The 15,059-nt window shown below is 24.5% G+C and overlaps 1 protein-coding gene across 3 annotated transcripts in view; it reads left to right on the forward strand.

Annotated features, from left to right (window-relative positions):
• The window catches only part of LOC117177424 (tyrosine-protein phosphatase non-receptor type 5-like), a 67,545-nt gene extending 60,171 nt beyond the window's left edge, over nucleotides 1-7,374 (forward strand). For all 3 annotated transcript variants that reach the window (XM_033368097.1, XM_033368096.1, XM_033368095.1), the window contains exons 7-8: nucleotides 26-235; nucleotides 6,736-7,374. In XM_033368097.1, the coding sequence (XP_033223988.1) occupies nucleotides 26-235; nucleotides 6,736-6,847 (322 nt within the window). In that variant the 3' untranslated portion in view covers nucleotides 6,848-7,374. The remainder of the gene's footprint in view (nucleotides 1-25; nucleotides 236-6,735) is intronic.
• The last annotated feature ends 7,685 nt before the right edge of the window (nucleotides 7,375-15,059 follow it).

Here is a 15,059-nt window from a genome sequence, read left to right on the forward strand (position 1 = left end):
TTTTTTTTTTATTATTTTTTTGTAGGTACGACTCGTGGCCTGATCACGCTGTACCACAAGAAGCGGATACGCTCGTTAGCCTAGCTGCGGAAATAAATAATTTACCGGGACCCGTTGCAGTCCATTGTAGTGCCGGAATCGGAAGAACAGGGTGTTTTATAGCTATAGCCAATGGAATGACTCAGCTCATCAGGGATGGGAATGTCGACATCTTAGGGATTTTGTGCCAAATGAGGTAAAATTCATTTCAACGATATTTTCAAATTAGATATTTCCAAATTGCAAATTTGATCTCAGTGTTGCTACAAAACCGACGCGCTCACTTTTTGAATTTTTATCAAAAATGGCTGGTTCACGAACTTGTCCTTTCTTTTAGGACCTAAAAAAAAGTGTGCCAAAGATGGACGGACAGACAGACGCCCGAATTTTCGGATTCAGGGGGTCTCGAAACGTGGAGATCCGTTAAAAAATTGTGATATCAAATTTCGGACAATTCTAATACTTAAAAAAAAAAAAAAAAAAAACTAATTATGAACAAAAAAGTTCATTTTTAACCAAAAAAGATTCAAGCTTTTTTATCCACCCGTACCCTTGCACAGTGGTCTGGAATAGGAATTTACTGTTCATAATCACCCACAGGTCGTATTTCTTAACCGATTTAAAAGTTTTTTTTTAGAAATGGTCAGCAATTAATTTTTAAGAGAATTGTGGTTTGCTTTTTTTAAATTTTTTCCACAGAGCAACAATATATAAACAAATATAGTGAGAAAATAGACCATTTTAGCTTTTTGAATTTTTATCTCAAAAAAAAATACAGATAGAAACTCACTATCAGCCGGAATTATTGCACATGCATTCATAGAATATAATTAATTTTAATAATATTTAACTTAATTATTATAAACAATTTCTGTAAACAAATTCTTTTTAAACGAGTTTTTCTCATAGCTGATTTGATTTTTCTGAACAAAAGTGATTCACAATTATCTTTAAAGTTATTTATATACTTTAAGCTTTATCAAACATAAACAATATAGATTGTTTATAACAATTTAGTTAAACAAGTTTCCTAATCGGCTGTTTCCTCGTAGAAAAAAATGTTTTTTTCTTCAATTATTATTAGAGTGACAATTATTGCGATGACTAATCAACAAAATTAAATAAAGAACAATTTATATGATTGTTATAAACAATTTTTTTAACAAAACTATGATTTATTTTTTTTACATGCAAAAAGGACGGTTTTCCACTGAAATGATCCGACATTAAACTAACAGTGATTCCAAAATTGGATATGGGACATTAAATAATAATTTGCGTAATTGTTAATAATAATTCGAGTTCTGAATCGTAATTTATTTATTTTAAGTTTTTTAGAATAATCTCATTATTATTATAAATATCAATTTTTTCATTGATTCAATAACACAAATAAGATTATCACAAAAATGATTGAAGAAAATATAACTTTTTTCTACGACCAACCGCAGATTGTCACGCTATGAGAAAAACTCGTTTATAAAGAATTTTGTTTATAGAAATGTTTATAAAAACAATAGTTGTTAACTCATGCTAATTTTTTGTTACAAATTATGACTTATGAAAAATATTAGCAGCTAGCGTGAAATAAACAATTTTTTCTATGATAAAAAAACACTGATAAAAATTTGTTTATAAAAATTGTTTATGATAATTAAGGTAAATATTATTAAGATTAATTATGTTCTATGAATGCATGTGCAATAATTCCGGCTGATAGTGAGTTTCTATCTGTATTTTTTCTTGAGATAAAAATTCACAAAGCTAAAATGGTCAATTTTGTCACTATATTTGTTTATATATTATTGCTCTGTGAATAAAAAAAAAAGCAAACCACAATTCTCTTAAAAATTAATTGCTGAACATTTCTAAAAAAAAAACTTTAAATCGGTTAAGAAATACGACCTGTGAGCGATTATGAACAGTAAATTCCTATTCCAGACAACTGTGAGACGACCTGAAAAACCTCTTTAAAAGTCATAGAATTTTGTTAATTTTTCGAAAAACCCCGATGAAAAACAACAATTTAGATTAAAAATTCTTTTATTTTTATGAAAAATCGTCTTTTTGATTTAAAATTGAAACATTCTGCTGAAAATTTTGATAATATGTTCGAAAATTCTGTTTTTTTTAGTTAACATTAACTTGTGTAACTGCAGATTTAAATAATAATTTTTTAAATATTTTACATCCATCTTTTTATTTGAAAATCCAACTATTTGGTTGAAAATTCATATATTTTGTTAATTTTTTTTTTCTTTTGTATAAAATTAGTCTTTTTTGTAAAAATTTCCTTAAAAATTCGTTTTTTTTTTGCTCGAAATTTGAATTTCTCTTTTTTGCATAAAAATAATTATCGTATGTTCTTTTTGTAAAAAAACTAATTTTTTAAATTGACAATGGCTTCGATTTTTAGTTGAGATTGTATCTTTTTCAGTGAAAAATTCAACTACTACTTGATTAAAAATTTGTTTATTATGTGAACAATTTATTTTTTACAATAGTAAATTATTCTTCTCGGTCGAAAATTAATGTTTTGGTTGACAATTCTATTAAATTGGTTAAAAATTAGTCTATTTTGCACAAAATTCAGATCTTTTGTTGAAAATTCGTGTTTTTGTGTTAAATATACAACTAGCTATTACATTGGTAGAAAATTCAACGGTTTTATAGCAAATAAACTTTTTTTGGGTCAAAAATTTATGTTTTTTTGTTGAAAATTGTTGCATTTTGCTTTAAAAAAACGGATTTTTTATTTAAAACCTAAATATTTATGTGAAAATCTAAATAATAATAATTAGTAACTGAAAATTTAACTATTCCATTCTTTTATTGTAAGTTCATCTTTTTTATTTGAAAATCTAACTCTTTACTTCAAAATTCAGAGTACTTTCAAAAATTCGTTTTTTTTTTTTTGTAGAAAATTAATCTTCTTCATTGAAAATTCATCTTTTCCGTTGAAAATTAAATTATTTTTCTAAAAATTTCAATCATTTTTGATAATCCGTTTGTTTTTTGTCTAAACATTAATTTTTTTAACTAAAAATTTAACTGGTCTCTTGATTTATTCTAAATTCGACTTTTTGATTTGAAAATTCAAATATTTGGTTGAAAATTAGTTTATTTTGTTAAAAATTTATCTTTTAATGATAGGTATATAATATTCTTACTCGTAAATTCATATTTTTGGTTAAAAATTTATTTTTTTACTGAAAACTGAACTATTCCATGTTTTACTTCTTTCTTTAAATTTGTCTTTTTTTATAGAAAATTTTTGTATTAAAAAATTTAATTATTAATAACAGATTCAAACTTCGTTCATTTTGTCAAAAATTAATCTTTTTTCATAGAAAATTATTCTTCTTGGTTGAAAATTCATGTTTTTTGGTTGAAACTTTAATTATTTAATATGAAATTAATGTACTTTTTAGAAAATTCAAGAATTGTTTGAAAGTTATTATTTGTTGGAAAATTTCACTGTAAAGTTAAAAGATTGTCTATTTGGGTTAAAAAAATCCTGAATTCAATTAATGAATTTTCAAGAAACATGATTTTCAAAATACGTACATTTTTTATCAAATAGTTGATTTTAAAGCTTTTTTCCACTAAATTATTAGCCAAAAGTTGAATAGCTACATTTTTAGATAAAAATTAATTTTTAATAAAAAAAAAAAATGTATTTCCAACAGAAGTGCTAAAATTTCTAATGTTAAAATTGTTGAATTTTCAAGCGAAAAAAGGCGAATATTTTACAAAACAGCTGAACTTTCAAACTTTCAAGAATGATTTACAAAGATTTCCAAAATTGTCAAAAATATTTTCCATTTTACAACATTCAAAAAAAATTAGGAAGAATTCGAATCATTATAAAAGATATAAAGAAGTTCTGAAAAAATATTTTAAATAATTGAAAATTTGAATAAATTTAAATATAATTACATTTATTAAAAATAAAATTTTGAAGCCTTTTAAGGATTTTCAAACTATTTAAAATGAAAATAATGTAACTTTTAATTAGCTTATAGCAAAAATTTAATTAATTGATTAATCTGTACTTTAAGTATTAAAAAGTGAATAAAAACGATTTGACAGAATGATTTTAAATCAGTTTAAAATTAATCGATTTTATATTTTAACGTTAAAAATTAAAAAAATTTAAGAGATATTTAGGAGTTTTGAAAAGATTCAAAATTATCCTGCAAATTTTAAAAAGTTTCCTTTAAATCTTTCAGAATATTTTTTGAAAGTTTTGTTAATCTTTTAAAACCTTTTTAAATATTCTCTGAAAATAATTTTAAAAAATAAATATTATTTTTAATTATTCAGTTATTCAGAAGTTTTGAAAAAAATTCAAAAATAATTTAAAATTTGATTAAATATAAAACAACTTCAAGTTTTCTCAAGAATTGGAAATAAAATTCTGAAGCTTTTCAAGGACTTTTAAATTATTTAAGATGAAATTGATTTAACTTCTAATTTAGGAAGTCTTCAATTAAATCCTTTTTTTAAATGTTTCTAGATTAAAATAGCTTAAAATAATATAATTTTGAAAATTTTAAAATTCATTAATTGATTCTTAAATTTAGAGCATTAAATTAGAGCATTTATATTTTTGGACTTGTATCTGAATCTTTGAACTCTAAATAATTTATAAAAGTTAAAAATTCTATTTTTTGCAATTTATCTGCATTTCACTTAAAATTGTTAGTTTGAATTAAAAAACTTTTAAACTTTAATTTTAAGAGTTTATTTTTTGACCAATTTTATTTTTTCAAATTTAAAGTTTCACAAATTTGTAGAAAAAAATTCTCTCCAAGTTTGATTTCAACATTTTTTTAAATAATCAATTGAATTTTATCCTCTTCAACTGTGATAGTTTACAGTGCTTAATTCGAAAATCTTTTACTAAAAAATTTTCCATTTTGAATATTAATGTTTAAGTGTACTTTTTTCATTTAAATAATTTGACAATACAGTTTTAAAGAGTTAAAAAATTAAATATTAGTGGCGTTTGAAATCGACAATTTATAAAATTTTAATTATTGTTTTAGCCTAAAATTTGAAATTTTCTAATTAAGAAAATGTACAATTGCTGATTATTTAGATTTATAAATGTTTGATTGTTCATGTAGAATCGGTAATTATAATTCAATTTTAATTTTTGCATTTAAAAAAATTAATTAACAAGTAGTTAAAAATGCAGTAGAAAAAATGCAAATAAGTTGAAAAGATATTTAGAAGCTCTGAAAAGATTAAAAATTAATTGAAAATTTGTAATGATTTAAATTAATTTAAACAAAGTGTCTAGGTATACCAACAAAATCTGGCTATTCGTATCTAAATTTTGGTGCAAATAGTCCACTGCCTAATTTAAAAGAAAACATAGATTTTTGCAGATTTTAAACAAAAAAATTTAGAAGCTTTTTAAGAATTATGGAAGGCTTCAAAAGAATATTTTATTATATTTAAAAGAATTTTTAAGATTCATAGGAAAATTGAAAATGAATTTTTATTTTACAAAAATAATTTTAAGAGAACATTTAAATAGGTATCCAAAATTGTCAAAAATAAGTTTCAGTTTTACAAGATTTGAAAAAAAAATTAGGAAGAATTTAAATCATTATAAAAAATGTATAGGAGTTCTGAAAAAATTTCAAAAATAGTTGAAAATTTAAATAAATGTAAAACAACATGTAGATGTTTGAAGATTTTGAAAGTAAATTTTGAAACTTTCCAAGGATTTTCAAACTATTTAAAATGAAAATAATTTAACTTTTAATTCAGCTTATAGAAAAAATTTCATTGTACACTTTTTAATATTTCTAGCTTAAAATTGTTTAAAAGGATTTCCATCTCAGTTTTTATTACTTTAAGGGCATGTGACACAGCTAAATACCTATATTACCGATCACAGTTTTTCAGTTCACTGAATGTTCTTTAAAACGTAAGAACTTTTTTTGTAAATAAAATATCGGTTTCAAACTTTGAGAAATGCAAGAACCGAAAGAAAACTACGTTAAAGTACAAAGTTTAATAATAAAAGATGTAAAAAAAAAATTTCAACAATCAATTCCAACGGCATCAGCCGGTAACGTTGTACACGAAAATACGAAACCTGGTGACCACTAGGCGAGGCTCTAGAGATTTCGTATTTTCGTGTACAACGTTACCGGCTGATACCGTTGGAATTGATTATTGAAATATTTTTTTTTACATCTTTTATTATTAAACTTTGTACTTTAACGTACTTTTCTTACGGCTTTTGCATTTCTCAAAGTTTGAGACCGATATTTTATGTATAAAAAAAGTTCGAACGTTCAAAAAATGTTGAGGTTCAGAAAAAAGATGAAATAATTTTCAGTGAAATTCCTACCAAAATGCAGTACCTAAACGTACTTTATTGCACTCTAATACATTTCCCAAAGTTTCAGCTCGATATTTTATTTACAAAAAAAGTTCTTAGGTTAAAAAAAACATTCAGTGAACTGAAAAACTGTCGTCGGTAATATAGGTATTTAGCTGTGTCACATGCCCTTAAATGTAAAATTGTTTTGATTTAATAGTTCGAATTTGTTTATTTCATTGACTATGAAAGAAGTTTTGCGAGCCAGAAATTTATTTTTTTCGATTAAAACTGTTAACCGGAAATTTAATCCGACTGCAAAAAAGTACCGAATTGTTGTCTTAAAATTTCAGGTACGACAGAGGTGGAATGATTCAAACCGCTGAGCAATACGAGTTTGTTCATCGGGCCTTGTGTCTCTTTGAAGAGACCCTAGACATCAGAAAGTCAATGTCCAATGACTGAAATAAATATGGACGAAGAATTTGATGAGAAAAGGAGGTGGTAGTCTCCTTCGTCAAAGTGTAAACGAATCTTCTGCGTAAAGTGAAAGAGTCTCGAGAAATGGACTATTTTTTTTCGCTCGAATCTTTGTTCTGATGAGCTTCTAGATCCGAGCTTCTAGATCCGAGCTTCTAGATCCGAGCTTCTAGATTCTAAATGCTCACTGAATAATAATAAGCTGCCATTACTAAACTGCCATGACGTATCGTTTACAAATTAAAATATCAGTCGTGGCGCTCAAACGAGGGCAAGAAGGTTCAATGGAACCGATTTTCTGTGCTGTGCCGGGCACTGCTTTACAGAATCAAAAATTTTTATTCGAACGGCATTGACTGTATATTTGACTAATTCGATGCAGCCGAGCATCAACCGATATCGGGGTGTCAACCTGACCGGGGGTTTAAAAATTAAATTACAAATTTTGAAATTATTTCAAACGATTTCTGTAATTTTTTAAGGTTTCGAAGATTTCATGGAATTTTATAGTTTTTGAGGGATTTAAAGGATTTTGAAAGAAATTAGAGAATTTAAATATGCAAATTCAATATAGTTTTATATATTTTATTTACTATAATTCTAATTTCGAACAGGGAATTTTTGAAAAGAATTATAAGTCTGACTTGTAAGACTGCTTTTTGAAAAATAATTATGATTCTAAATTTTAATATAGAATTTTAGTAAAAAAAAAGAATTATCATTTTGAATTTGGAACAGGGAATTTTGTAAAGAATTATAATTTTTTCCAGGGGCAGGCAATTATTAACATGAAACGAGAAACTTTGAAAAATAATGTCTAATTTATAAAAAGGAATTTACAAAAAGAATTTACAAAAAGGATTGCTACAAAATTTTGGAAAACGGGAGTAATATATTTGTGAATTATAATAGAAAATTTTTTAAATAAATATAATTATGACTTGAAACAGGGAATTTTGGAAATGAATTTAATTTTGACTCTTAAAAAGGGCAAGTTTTAAAAGAATGACAATTATGAGCTTAGAATGGGAATAAATGAATGAAATTTGAAAAAATCCAGTAAAGTTGTATAATTTTGATTTTTTTGAAGAATTATATTTTTTTCTTGGAAAAAGTCATTCTTCACATAAAATAAGAAGTTTGGAAAAATAATTTTAATTCTGATACAACAAAAAGGAAATGTAACAAAAAAATTTGACTTGGAACAGGGAATTTTTGCAAATAAAAGTAATTGTGATTTGGAAACGGGAATTTCAGTAGAGAATTATCTTTTTCTTTCCTGGAAAGTTTGAAAAATAATTTTAATTCTAAAATAAAAAAGCAATTTCGAAAATTTAACAAAAAAAAAAAAAAAACTTGGAAAATTTTGGAAAAAATTTGGAAACGGGAATTTTGATAGAGAATTATTTTTTTCCCCTGGAATACGTAATTTTTGGCATGGAACGGGAAAGTTTGAAAAATAATTTTAATTCTAAAATAAAAAAGCAATTTCGAAAATTTAACAACAACAAAAAAACTGACTGGAACAGGGAATTTCTGGAAATAAATGTAATTATGATTTGGAAACGGGACTTTCCGTAAAGAATTTTTTTTTTCCTGGAACAGGTCATTTTTTACATGAAACTGGAAAATTTAGAAAATAATTTTGATTCTGATTTATAAACAGGGAATTTACAACAACAAAAAATCCCAGTTTCAATTTAACGTTTGTCAGATTTTGAAAATTGCTTGTTCCAAATCATAATTTTAATTTGAAACTTTCCTGTTCCAAATAAAAAAAAGGAATTGCTGAATTATAATAGAAATTGTAAAAAAAAATACAAGTATGACTTGGAACATGAAACTTTGAAAAATAATCTTAATTTTTATTTACAAAAAATCTAATAATTTGGACTGTAATAAAAAATGTAACAAAAAAAACTGACTTGGAACAGGGAATTTCTGAAAATAAAAGGTATTATGACTTGGAACAGGGAATTTTCGTAAAAAGAATTATATTTTTTCCCCATGAAACACGTAACTTTTGAAATTAAAGGGGAAAATTTGGGAAATAGTTTTCATTTTGTTTTACAAAGACGGAATTTACAACAAAAAAATCCCAGTTTCAATTCAAAGTTTGTCAGATTTTGAAAATTGCTTGTTCCAAATCAGAATTTTAATTTTAATTTAAAACTTTCCTGTTCCAAATTTAGAAAAAAAGAGGAATTTCTGAATTATAATAGAAATTGTAAAAAATACAAGTATAACTTAAAACACGGAATTTTTGAAAATAATCTTATTTTGATTCACAAAAAAAAATCTAATAATTTCTGAATTTTAACCGAAAATGTAACAAAGCAAAAATTCGATTTTGAACATTGAATTTTTGGAAATGGGAATTTCCGTAAATAGTTTATCATTTTTTTCCTGGAACAGGTAATTTTTTACATGAAACGAAAAAGTTGGAAAATAATTTTCATTCTGATTTATAAAAACGGAGTTTATAAAAAAAAATCTTATTTTCGATTCAAAGTTTGTCAGATTTTGAAAATTCCTTGTTCCAAATCAGAATTTGTTTGACCTTAAGCGTTTATTTTGGCAAATATAAATTTGCCAGAATTTGAAACTTTTCTCTTTCAAAGTTCAGAAAAAGGGAGTTGCTATATTTCTCAATTATAAAAGGAAAATGTTGTAAATAAATATATTTCTGACTTCGAACAGCGAATTTTTCACATTGAACTTGAAATTTTGGAAAATAATTTAATTTCGGATTTATAAAAAGGAATTTACAAAAATTATCTAATATTTTCTGAATTATAATCGAACATGTAACAAGAAAATCTGACTTGGAATAGGAGAATTCCATAAAGAATTATAATTTTTTCCTCGAACAGGTAATTTTTTACTTGAAACGGAAAAATTTTGAAAATAATCCCAGTATCCATTCAAAATTTGTCATATTTTGAAAATTCTTTGTTTACTAAATCAGAATTTGTTTAAATTTGAATTTGAAAGTTTCATGATAATTTTAGCTTTGGGAAAAGGAAATTTCATCAAAAGTATTAATTCTAAGAACATGTAATTTTTGACATTGAACGGAAAATTTCGGAAAATAATTTAAATTTTGATTCATAAAAAGGAATTTACAAAAACAATCCTTATTCCGAATCAGAATTTGTTTGAATTTAAACTTTTTTTTTTTTGACAAATAAAAATTTTTCGGAACTTGAAAATTTCCTCTTTAAAATTTTAGAAAACGGCATTTATTATGTTTTTTATTTATAATAAAAAATCTTGTAAATATAATCCTGACTGCATCTAGGGAATTTTCGACGTGCAACCGGAACATTTGGAAAATAATTTCATTTCTGATTTATAAAAATAGAATTTACAAAAAAATGCCTGCTCCAAGTCAGAATTCTTTAGATTTCGAAAACTTGTTCCAATTCAGAATTTGTTTGAATTTTAAAATGATTTTTTGGAAATAAATATTAATTAAAATTGAATGCTTTTCTTTTCAAATTGTAGAAAAAGACATTTTGAAAACGAATTTTAATTCTGATGTAAAAAAAGGGATTTAAAAAATCCCTATTCAAATTCAGAATTATGATTTTTTATATTAAAAACTTCCTTATTCGAAATTAAAAATATTTTTGAATATTAAGAAATCTCTTGAAATCATTACAATTTTTTGATCTCTTTTAAATCGGCTGGAAAAAATCAGAAATTGTTCAGGAAAAGCCCGGGAACACCCTGAATATATTCAGACATAAATATGTGAAAAATTTAATTTTTCTATTCAAGTCTGATATAGCAGTCCTGACCTATACTCAGCACTGCATTTATTATTATTTTTTTTTTTTTTATTTACATTTCTTTCGATTGATTTGTACGTAATTATTGAAACGGCAGAAAGTTGAGGATTCTCGGGGTCAGAGGTCAAATATTGATTGAAAATTGTGAATGACTTTTCAACCCGAGAGAGGATTGTGTAAAAAAAAAATCTGGGACCCATAACGATAATCACCAGTCTGTATCCTCCATCCAGTTTCCAATTATGTTTTTAACACTTGAACTATATCTGTTATGATTTTTCTGAATATCCTATATATTTAGCAACAAAGACTGAATGCGTGTATAATTATTATTTAACTGTTGGGAAATTCTAGGTAGAGTAGCTCGCGTCGAGTAGATCGCGATTCAGTGGATAGACAAAAATGAACTGTTATAATAATTTCTATGGTAAGAATATCTCCTCTAAGTAGTTGTATTAAGTGTTAAAATGTTCAAAAAGTTTTCTCATTTCCGACTTTTGTCAATAGAATATTTTTTTTCAAGACCCTACAATGCAGTTTTTGGGGATCTTTCACTATAAGATGCTTTTTTTCAAAGCAAAATTCTAAATTTAAGAAATTTAAATTAGATTAAAATCCAAATTGAAAATCCTGTTTAATGTTCAATAATCAAATTGATGCAATCTTCTATTAAAAAAAAAAAAAAAAACAATCGCACGACCAAATTTGGACGACATAAAAACAAAAAAACTCCTATTGTAATCTGAAAAAAAATAATAACTTTCGGACAAATATAAAAAAGAGGAAAGAAAAATGAGAATTTTTCCTTCCTCTTCTTTATTTATGTCCGAAAATTATTTTTTTTCAGATGACAATAAGAGTTTTTGATTTGTTTTTATTTTTTCGTTGTGGTCCAAATTTGGTCGGTGAATTCTTTTTTTTTTAACAGAAGTTTGCATCAGCAATGTTTTATTTATTTTCAGTAAAGTTCAAACAAAAAAATTTGGATTTAGATGCAAATGATAATAAAAATATTTTTAAACAAAATGTTAGGGTTTGTAAGTAAAATTACGTTACCAATTTTAGGCAATGTAAAACTCTTTTAATTCTGAAGATATCAAGACGAAATATATATTGAATTTTCGGTAAACAAGATTTATTTATTTTTTAACAAAAAGACGAATTTGTAACAAAATTCATTAGTTCTCAAGAAAATAGTTGAATTTTGTACTAAAAAATATCAAATTTAAACCAAATTGTGTAATTGGCAACTATAAAGGATACATTTTTATCCAAAGTGCAATTTTCAGATTTAAAAAAAACGAATTTTCACTAACAAGGTCAATTTTAAACCAAGTAGTTGAATTGTTATAAAAAGAAAGATGAATTTTTAACCAAATAGTTAAATTTTTAACCAAAAGGATGAATTTTAGAGCAAAAAGATCAATGTTCTATTAATAAACACAAATTTTCAACAAAATACATACATTTTTAAGAAAAGTGTTGAATTTTAAAGTCAGAAGGACAAATTATATACAAAAGGGTTGAATTTTCATTCTGAAATACGATTTTTTAACAAAAATTATAATTTTCTTCCAAAAAATTAAATTTGCATAAAAATAATTAAATTTTTAACCAAATAGTTGAATTTAAACCAAATATAAGAATTTTGAACAAAAAAAAAAACAACCGAATTTTTAACAAAAAAGGTCCACTTTAAACCAAGTAGTTTAATGTTGACATAAAAAGATGAATTTTAAACGAAATAGTTAAATTTTCAACGAAAATGATTAATTTTAAAGCAAAAAAATTTACAATCGGTGCCAAAAAAACACGAATTTTCAACAAAATACATCAATTCTTAAAGAAAATTGTTGAATTTTAAAGCCAAAAGGACAAATTATATACAAAAGGGTTAAGTTTTCATTCTGAAATATGATTTTTTAACAAAAAGGTTAATTTTTTACCGAAAAGTTAAACTTTCATCAAAATAGTTAATTAAACAGTCAAATTTCAAACAAATATATTAATTTTAAACAAACAAAAAAACGAATTTTGAACCAAGTAGTTAAATTTTCAATCAAAATGATGATTTTTAAAGCAAGAAGATCAGTGTTCTACCAACATCACGATTTTTCAACAAAATACATCAATTTTTTTTTTAAATGTTGAATTTTAAAGCCAAAAAGACAAATTGTCTACAAAACAGTTGAATTTTCATTCTGAAATATTATTTGTTAACAAAAAATTTAATTTTCTACAAAAAAGGTAAATTTTATACCAAAAAATTTAATTTTCATATAAATAGTTAATTTTTTAACAAAATCGTAAAATTTAAACCAAATACATGATTTTTTAACAAAAAAGTTTTTTTAAAACCAATAGTTCAATTTTCTACCAAACCAGATTAATTTTGAACTAAACATGTTCAATTTTACACCAAATCAGAATAATGTTGAACCAAATCAGATTAATTTTGAACCCACTCAGATTAATTTTAAACCAAACCGTTGAATTTTGAACCAGAAAGGATAAATTTTAAACCACGAAGATTTATTTTCTACCAAAAAAGATAAATTTTTAATAAAATACATTAATTTTAGTTTTATTGAAAATTAATTTTTTAAACTAAAAATGTAACTTTTATTTTTTTTTTTTTGAAAAATTATATTGTATAGTTAAAAATGCATCTATTTGGGTGAAAATTCATCTCTCTATATTAAAAAATACATTTATATTTTTTGTTGGAAATTCTCCCTGTTTAATAAAAAATGTTAGAATTTAATTAAAAATTTAAATGTTTTCTTGAAAGTGCAACTAGCTTTTTTTTATTCATATTTTATTGCCTAAAATTTAACTATTTAGTTAAAAGTTGAACTATTTTGTCAAAATTTCGTTGTAAAAATTGAAAATTTAATTTTTCCATTTTTGGTAGAAAATTAATCTTGTTGGTTTAAAAGACATCTATTTCAGTAAAAACTTTAACTAGTTGTTCGATAGTTGAAATAAATTGTGAAAAAATAATTTTTTCTTAGTTAAAGGTTCATTTCTTTGGTGTAAAATTTAATTATTCTGTTAAAACAAATAAGACTGAAAGTTGAACTGTCCTGTCTTTCGTCGAATATTTTTTTTTTAAGTTAAAAATTCATCTTTTTTAGTTGAAATTTCAACTATTTGGTGGAAAATTCTTTTTTGCAGAAAAAAATCTTTCCGTTAAAAAGTCATATTTTTTCTTCAGAAATTTAACTATTTGATTTTATTTACCTTTTTTAGTTGAAGGTTCAAGTATCTGATAGAAAAATCATCTTTTTTGGTAGAAATTAATCTTTTTTTTTAAAACTCATCTTTTTTGGTCAAAAATTTAACTGTTCGTTAAAAATTCTTCTCTTTGGATTGAAAATTAATTCTTTATGGTAGAAGTCATCTTGTTTTGCTTTTTCTTTTTTATTCATTTAAAAGTTAGCTCTCGTTTCGTTGAAATGCTAAATATTAAATCTTCCTTTGAGAATTGATCTTTATTATTTTATTGTTTTGTTTTTTATTATTGTTTGGGGGAGGTAAAAATTATCCGAAAATTGGTAACGTAGTTTATGGATGATACCTTACATGCAAAAATACGAACACAAAGTTCAAGTTAAGAGAACTAGAACTTTGCTATTTACAAAAATTTGAATTTATTCTACAATTTGATAATTCGTCTTATATACAAATAATAAATTTGACAAAATTGAGGAAAATCTCCAGGGAGTGAGAATCTCAACTATTTCTTGACAACCACTCTATTTAATTTATCGGATGTAGGGGAAACTTGTCAGAGTGGATAGGACAAACTACAGTTGAAATTCACAAAAAAACAGCACAAATAAAAGAAAAATAATGAATTTTAATTTATGAACACCCACCGTGTCTTAACTAACAAATTAAATTAATTATTTTACATTTATGAAGTATTTTTTAAAATTAATGATTATCCACTCTAGGCTGCGTTATCCACTGTAGGGAGGTTTCCCCTATTCTTTTGTTATTGCATTATACTAAAATGACAGAACACGAGTGATCTGATTTTGTTTTTTATTTGACTGTAAATTATCTTCGCGCTGCTTAAAGATTCATTTTAAACAAGTGCGTGCGAATGAAAGATGTACAAAGAATGATAATATATTATACATATATCTATAGGTTTAAGAGAGTATTTGTGTAAATGAATTGAAAATAAATTATTTATGGGTGCTCGCAAGACACAAAAATGGAGTAGACTAATAAGAAAAAAATAACTAAGATGAAACCAATAATAAGTGTTCAATTGTACTTATGTGATAAATGTTTATAGTGTCCACGAAATTTACAATCTTTTTTTATTCCTATCTTCCAGTCCCATCTACCTATCTGATTTTCCCAGTGGGCACAAAGTTTGGCGACATCGT

This window comes from Belonocnema kinseyi, chromosome 7, assembly GCF_010883055.1.
Source record: "Belonocnema kinseyi isolate 2016_QV_RU_SX_M_011 chromosome 7, B_treatae_v1, whole genome shotgun sequence".
NCBI classification, from domain to species: domain Eukaryota; kingdom Metazoa; phylum Arthropoda; class Insecta; order Hymenoptera; family Cynipidae; genus Belonocnema; species Belonocnema kinseyi.